Raw genomic sequence first — 7,736 nt, 5'->3', positions numbered from 1 at the left:
ATAAGTTGAAACTTTCAGATTTCCTCTAATCCGATCTTCTTCATTTTCTTCAGTTTCTTCTATGAACACACCTGAGATCAACAACCCAAAAATCAAAGGTACGTTGTTGATAGCCTAACAGACATGGGTCAAGAAAATCAATAAATGGAAAAATTAGTATACAGACGTTTGCCAAAATTATTTCTAGCGAACCATGCCTCTCTTTTCCAGATAAGCAAATTCGGATTCATCTAGGTTGGATGAGGAGCAATCATCGTCGTCGTCAGCCGTAGAATTAAAGGTTTGATATTTTGAGAATTGGTTTTTTGAAAAGTTATATAATTCTCAGAAGAACCGTTGGACACAGAAGAAGTGATATAGCCGGAGCACGAAGCAACCGACGGAATTGGTGGTGGACGCAACTGAGGTCAATTAGGCCTCATCGTCGGAAAAACATAGTCCAGGTTAGTGAATGGATTGGGATAAAATGGATGATATTTCTTTAGTATCGTTCCGCCGGTAGCTCTAACATTTTGCTTACAAGTTCCAGTAGCAATGCCGCTCTTTTCTCTTTTTTTTTGTATCCGCACTCCCTTAAAGGTGGAGGGACATGAGAAAAATAATGTTGTCGAAATTTCGTTTAAATATGCTCCTCGAGGAGTTGAACTTCTCGAGGCGAGTGTTGAAGGTGCGGCGCCGCTACCGACTGAGCTACGCGTGCAAAGAGAGAGCCGCTGCCCGACTGAATACATAAAGGCGAGGGCGACTGCTGTACGCAGAGTGACATTAAGCGTTGTACACCGTTACGGTAGAATGCATACTCCGGCCCCAAAAATCCTCCGTAAAATCTCCTGTCCCCCCACCTTTAAGAACTCAATATACCACATTTCGGGTGTCATTTTGGATACTGAGCAAAAAAAATGTAATGTCAAGGTTAGATTTCAGGATAGTACTTGAATGAAGGTCCTAGCAATTTTTGGATTACCCAAAATTTTCGTTCCGTGATTTTTTTTTTCGTTCCGTGATTTTTTTTTCGTTCCGTGATTTTTTTTCTTTCCGTGATTCTAGAAGAGTGCCGGTTTATTTGAGAGATATCAAAAATCTGCCAACAAATGAATTGTTTATCATAATATCACCTATATTTTAACAGTTGACAAATTTTTGTTATCTTTTAAAGGAATTGAGATAATTGAGTCCAAAGAAAAACATCTTCTGTGAGTTTCATAGGTTCACCTGCAAAATGTTCATTCTGAAGCTAATAGCTACAAATCTTTATTTGAAATCTTTATACGGCATTTCAAACAATATTTAGCTTAAAAATAAGTGCATTTTTCAGAATGAACCGGTCAGAAGAGAAACCGAGGCAGAAAAAGAAATAGGAGACGTCGAAGAAGTGCAGGAGGAGCCCCAACCATCCAGAAGAGGCAGGAGACCATTCACCAACCAAAGGGAAGAAGGAATTCTCAGAAAAAGAGAAAGATCGAAAAATCGAGAAACAATGATGTGAGTGAAACGACGGTTTAATAAAAAAAATGAAATTTAGAAATTCAATGTTTTCACCTTGATTATTTCGGTTTCTGAGTCTTTTTATTCTAATAGTCAGATACAAAAATCAAGGTGAAAAAACAGTTTTCCTTTTGAAAGAACGAGACAACTATATTCCAACTTTGAGCTCAATTATCTCGGTTCTCGTGAGAGATGTCAAAAATCTGTCAACTGATAAAATAATTATCATAATATCACCAATATTTTATCAGTTGACGAATTTTTGATACCTCTCACAGGAAATGAGATAATTGAGCTCAAAGTGCACGTATAGGGGTTTTCAATATTTTGGCATAAACTAAGCTAACCAGTGTTAATAAAACACTTTGATCCGACATACCGTAAAATCTGTATTAGAAGTGCCCCCTGTAATAGAAGGGTGCCCATCAAAATGCGCTGTTTAAAATTAATATTTTTCGTATGTTTCCAGTCAAAAAAAACTCTGAAAATTCCATAATTTCGCAGAAATTTGTTGAAAAAAATTTTTTTGCTCAAAATTTTGCTCACTTCCGGTGAAATTGATAGATTTTCATGAAGTGTTTCAATGATAACTTTCGGAAAAATGGCTGGAAAAATAGAAGGACCGACCCTTCTAATATAGGTTTAACGGGATCAGCAAGGTGTCAAAGTGAAAATTTTGATTTTAAAAAATAGTCTTCAAATAAACCACAAATTTATTTCAGCCAGAAAACACCTCCGAGCTCCTCCCTTTTTCCGAACGTTGGAATAGATCGGAGAATTTACCCACTTCATCACGCCATCAATATCCAGAACCTCATCCATTCAAAAACCCTTAGAAAAAATTGATGCTTTATTTTTCTTACAAAAATCACATTATATGTATAATTTCTTTTAGTTGCAGTCATTTTTAATATTTAATTTTTACGGATCCCAACGTTGAGCCAATTTATCTCGGTTCCTGTGAAAGATATTCAAAATTAGTAAACTGACAAAATAATTAAAATTCAATGACAAACATTTTATCAGTGGACCACGTTTGGATATCTTCTTCAGGAAACGAGATATAAAGACTCAAAGTTGACCTTCTGAATCCCTTCAATCCATCTTCTCATGAATTAATTTCTTTGTATTATTCTCTTTTTGATGGTTCTCATGACCTCCACACACCATCATTTCATTTTATTTCCTCCTCTCCTGTCTTCACGGGTTTTATGACCAATTCTTCGTTTTTTTTCTGTCTTCTATGTGCTTTTCTTTTTCTATTTCCATGTCCTTTCTTTCTTTATTCTAAGATTCTTCCCCCAAATCGTTTTTATGGTGTTAATTGCTTTTTGTTCCCCTCGTCCCTATGTTCTTTTTTTTATTTCATCGGTTGTTAACTTTGTTTCTGGTTCTGGTCCATAATGTGTAAATTCAATGAATTTTTAAAATAAAATTTCTCTTTTCGAATGTGCAGATTTTCAGATTTTCAAATGCTCTCAACTTTGAGCTGAATTATCTCGGCACCACCAATATTTTATCAATTGACAGAATTTTGATATCTTTTATAGGAATTGAGATAATTGAGTTCGAAGTTGACGGTTCAGGTGGCTGGAAGTTTGGAGAAGTAAAAAGAAAATAAAGAATAGAATAATCCCCCTGATCTTTTGATTTATAAAAATGCATAGATTATCGCCGACTGTATTTTTAAGTGGGCATCTTAACCTATAGGAAACCAGAGATCAGGGAAAGTTCGTCGGAAGAAATGTTCTTTGTGGCTTTCGAGTTATTTGGAACTTCTTTTATTTGATTTACTGTAAAAGATCTAACATAATGCTCCTGAAATGTTCAACTTTGAGCCTATATATGCGGTTCCTATGAGAGATATCGAAAAGTTGTCAACTGATAATATGTTCATCATAATATCATCAAAATTTTATTAGTTGATAAAGTTTTGATATTTATCATATGAACTGAGATATATAAGCTCGAAGTTGACGGTTTGAGTAAAGCAAATATGTTATTTATCGTCGAATTTCGGCGTCAGATTTGATCGAACGAGTCTGAAATTTTTCAGGTCAACTAAACAAAAACAGAGCTTACATTTTGTAGTTGACAACTTTTTGCAAATATTCATCCAAATGAGATATACCGCTTGAAAGTGTAATGATCATGAACTCAACGTCAATTCTGGAAGTTTTGGCACTCGGTTGGTTTCAAGTGGTTTATCTCATTTCGATGAATTTTTACAAGAAAGTTGTCAACTACAAAATTGAAGCTATATTGTTGTTTGGTGGACCTAAAACTTTGAGGCTTCTCAGACAAAATCTACTATGTTTTAAGACATTCAAATAGACAATTTTCAAAATAGAATCTCATCCCATTCTTACACTTCCAGCTCAGCTATATCGGTTCCTATGAGAGACATATGAAACATTTCAACTAATTAAATATTGCTGATATTGTGACAAACATTTCATTAGTTGATAGATTTGTGATATCTCTCATAGGAACAGAGATAATTGAGTCCAAAGTAAAGGCCTTCTAGGATTTGTTAAAGGTAATACGGTATGTAAAGTCTAAAAACCCTAAAATTAATTTCTTCTTGTCCTCAAAACTACTATCACCAGATTTCATCACTACCTTCCTCTTTTTGATGTCCCCGACTGTTTTATTAGTCTACCGTTAACTCTTTTTCCTCTAACGAGAACAGAACTTTATGACAAGTGTTTTCAATAGGTCACAGTAGTTTTCTTATTCTGTCCGAGATCTATCCTTTTTACGACTTCTTTTTTTTTCTTTCAGAAAAAAAGAGAACTGTGTCAATCGGTTCATCTAATTACCGAGTGATTAAAAGCTTTGCCAAAGTCATAAATTATCAGTAAATTTCACTTCCTGTTGGTTTTGATATATCAGAATGAGAGAAAGATAAAGAGAGAGAGAGAGAGAGAGAGAGAGAGAGAAAGAAAGAAAATTTAGGTATATATAACTGTTCCATGATTGAAGAACAAGGTTCAACGGATGTTGAATTTTTCAGAGCTTTCTTTAAAAACCCACAAAACTTTGTTCTTATTTTCCATGTTTGATTTTTGAGTATTTCGATTTTCTATTGTTTTTTGGATGGGTATGACGTGATTAGGGGGTCAGAATGATGTGTTGATGAGAGAAGAAGACTAGAACACATTGAATACTAAAAATCGATGACGTTGAATGATTATCAAACGGTTATCAGATAGATAGTTGGGTCAAAATTTTAGAAGAGTGCCTCTTTTTTTAAGCTTTCGAGATTTCTAGTTTTTTTTTAAATTTTTATAGAAACTTATCATTTCAAACTGATTTGTAATCAGAAAAATCCAATTTACAACAAATCGGCCTTTCTTCATAAACCAATTTCTTTGTATCTTAAAGTTTGAAACTTTCAAAAATGTTTTTCTTAAAGGTGGGGGGGGGGGACATGTGAAAAATAATGTTGTCGAAATTCCATTTAAATATGCTCCTCGAGGAGTTGAACTTGTCGAGGTGAGTGTTGAAGGTGCGGCGCCGCTACCGACTGAGCTACGCGTGCAAAGAGAAAGCCGCTGCCCGATTGCATACATAAAGACGAGGACGACTGCTGTACGCAGAGTGACATTAAGCGTTGTACACCGTCACGGTAGAATGCATACTCTGGCCCCAAAAATCCCCCGTAAAATCTCCTGTCCCCCCACCTTTAAAAAACTAGTCCTTTTTGTCTCCCTTTGATCAATTAACAAAAACTTGAACAGCAAAATAGTAAACGTTTGTTAAATGTCTTTTTTGACAGGCGCGGACACTGCCATCGAATTCATCGGGCGGCAATTCAAGGGAACCGCCACGTTTATGTGCACCACAGCAGCTGGGATTCGGGAAGCCTGAGATGTGGGACGTGTTGGGAGCAGCTGGATTCGATTTGAGAAGGAATTATTTTTGAATATTTTTAAATTTAATTTATTTAAACTAATAAATGTTTTGACACATGAAATGTATATCAATGTAAAATTTAAAAAAAACAGAGACACACAAGATACTCGATCTCGAAAATCACACACTCTGGTTTCATGTAAGGAATAGAGTGGCCTAAATTTTTCAAGATGAGTGTTAGGCCACCAAAGTTGATGGACCAGTAATGGTTTAACGTGCACCTGATGTTTTTCTAGGATATTTTGACATCGTCGCCCAACTTTCCCAGTTTGAGTTTCCTAGGCCAGAAACTTTTACGGCCTAGATATGACCTGATATTTACCTAGTGGGTTTCCTAGGCTATTTTATTATGGTGTTCTAACTTTCTCAAGTTTAGTTTTCTAGGACACCTATTTTCATGGCCTCAAAATATTAGGTTCGGAAAGTCCTTTCCATTTTTGATATGTTGTTTTCAAACTTCGTTTTCTTGAAGGGGATAAAAGCGAGGAAGTTGTCGTTTTATCAGTATGCTGGTGAGGTCTAATAGTGTCTACACCCCAACGGAGATCATTCTCCTCTTTTCGTGCAGTGAGATATGCCCACCGTTTTTGCCTCTAATTATTTCAATTTTTGGACTACCATTTTATTTTTATTTCTATCTGACCTCAGATCAACTGAAATCAATCATCAATTTGTAGAGGTTAACAACGAAGACGCACCCTTTCGTACAAACTTCACAACCTGGATTCATCAATTCGAAAAATGAAAATTCTCGTTGGACGAAAACCCCCTCCAAAAAGCATACCTGCTCAGATTTGGTCGCATTAAAAACCGGGATTGAAAGGGACCCGTCTCAAACTGTGCTGGATATATCAAATACATCAGTGGCAAGCCTTTTGTCAAAAAGCCATAAATTGGAAACTCTCGGCAAAGTAAAAAAGTGGGAAGATGTGGGTCACACCTTTTCGCTCAAAGCAACTTTGTTTCATGTGTGGGCACCTGTTTGAATCTTCTCATCCTGCGTTGCACACATGAATGTTGAAGTTAAATCATTACTAGTGGCGATAAATGGGTAATGTATAATTACTATAAACAAAAATCCAAGTAGGTTGACAAAGGCACTCAACCACCAGACGTCCCGAAACGTGAAATTACCGTTAAAAATAGGATGTTTTCGGCATGGATGTCTACCAAAGAGTGGAGTATTGGGAGCTGCCAGATAATGGTGTCACTTTTATGACCGATACCTATTTTTGTCAGGTGACATAACTCAGACTCCATGTGGATCTCCATTGGAGAGAAACACAAAGGTTTATTTTCAAAATCGAAATTCGCAACCTCACGCGGGAAGGAGAACGGAGACCGATCTCACTGGATACGGCTAAACGGTTCTGTCTTATCTACAGTATAGCCCAAACCTTGTGCTGTCTGACTACCCCCTATCCAGCCATTTCTACCGACATCTTGATTGAAAAAAATTCACTTCAAAGCATGATGTCAAAAATGGGTTGACCTGATTTTCAATGCGCTGTGACCGGAGTTCTGGAAGGAAGACATCCACATTTTGGTGGGACGTTGGCAGATAGTCACTGATAACAATGATCATTATCTTCAATTTATCTGACATCGTTTTGACCTTTTTCATATCGAATGAATCTGACGCTAAAAATGGAAAGGACTTTTCGAACAACCTAATAACTGGATATTCACCTGATGTGTTTTCTCATTTCGAAATTCTGGTCTAACTTTTCCAATTGGGTTTGTTTTTTATGGGTCTACATGGTTTAGGAAACACACCAGATGGATAGCAGACAGTTACTAGGTTGTTGGATAAGGTCAGATTCTCAGGTCATTATATTTTCCCATCATTCTCACTCGTCATTTCTGATTTTCTCATTACAGAAATTCGACAATTATGAGACATAAATATCATGAGACAGGCGTTATGACGACCTATTGTCCTTCAGTGGGCATTTGTTTGAGGTCATAGTAAAATTTTATTACCCTTCATTACGGTCATACAAGGTCATGCTAAGAAAGTGGGCTATTGAAGGTGAGAATGACAGTAATAATGTTGACACAAGTGGTCCTTGTATCTCACTTTCCCGTGGGAAAAATCTGTCAACATTTCAGGTGAAAGAGCGTCAGTCCTGATTCTAGAGAATAATTCGGGAAAGAGATAGAATTTCTGCATTTCTAAATGGGCACTGCAAAAAATGAGGATGAAGAAAGTTCTGAGAAAACGAAACGTGAATAGGGGCCAATATATTTTCAGATTTCAAATGTTTCTTGGCTGAATTCAAATATAGCCCCCACCCCAATTCAAGTATAGCCCCCCAAAATGAACCATAGTA

The 7,736-nt window shown here is 36.4% G+C and overlaps 1 protein-coding gene across 1 annotated transcript in view; it reads left to right on the top strand.

Annotated features, from left to right (window-relative positions):
* Window positions 1-239: 239 nt before the first annotated feature.
* CBG07266 overlaps window positions 240-7,736 on the top strand; it is a gene marked incomplete at both ends in the record, with an annotated part of 12,752 nt that continues 5,255 nt past the window's right edge. Inside the window, 3 exons of the mRNA XM_002645596.1 lie at window positions 240-268; window positions 329-443; window positions 1,316-1,482. Of these exons, the coding sequence (XP_002645642.1) occupies window positions 240-268; window positions 329-443; window positions 1,316-1,482 (311 nt within the window). The remainder of the gene's footprint in view (window positions 269-328; window positions 444-1,315; window positions 1,483-7,736) is intronic.

This window comes from Caenorhabditis briggsae (genome assembly GCF_000004555.2).
Source record: "Caenorhabditis briggsae complete genome, chrX, whole genome shotgun sequence".
In the NCBI taxonomy this organism is placed as follows: domain Eukaryota; kingdom Metazoa; phylum Nematoda; class Chromadorea; order Rhabditida; family Rhabditidae; genus Caenorhabditis; species Caenorhabditis briggsae.
The sequence above is the reverse complement of the archived record's forward strand: the minus strand, read 5'-3'. Positions and strand labels throughout refer to the sequence as shown.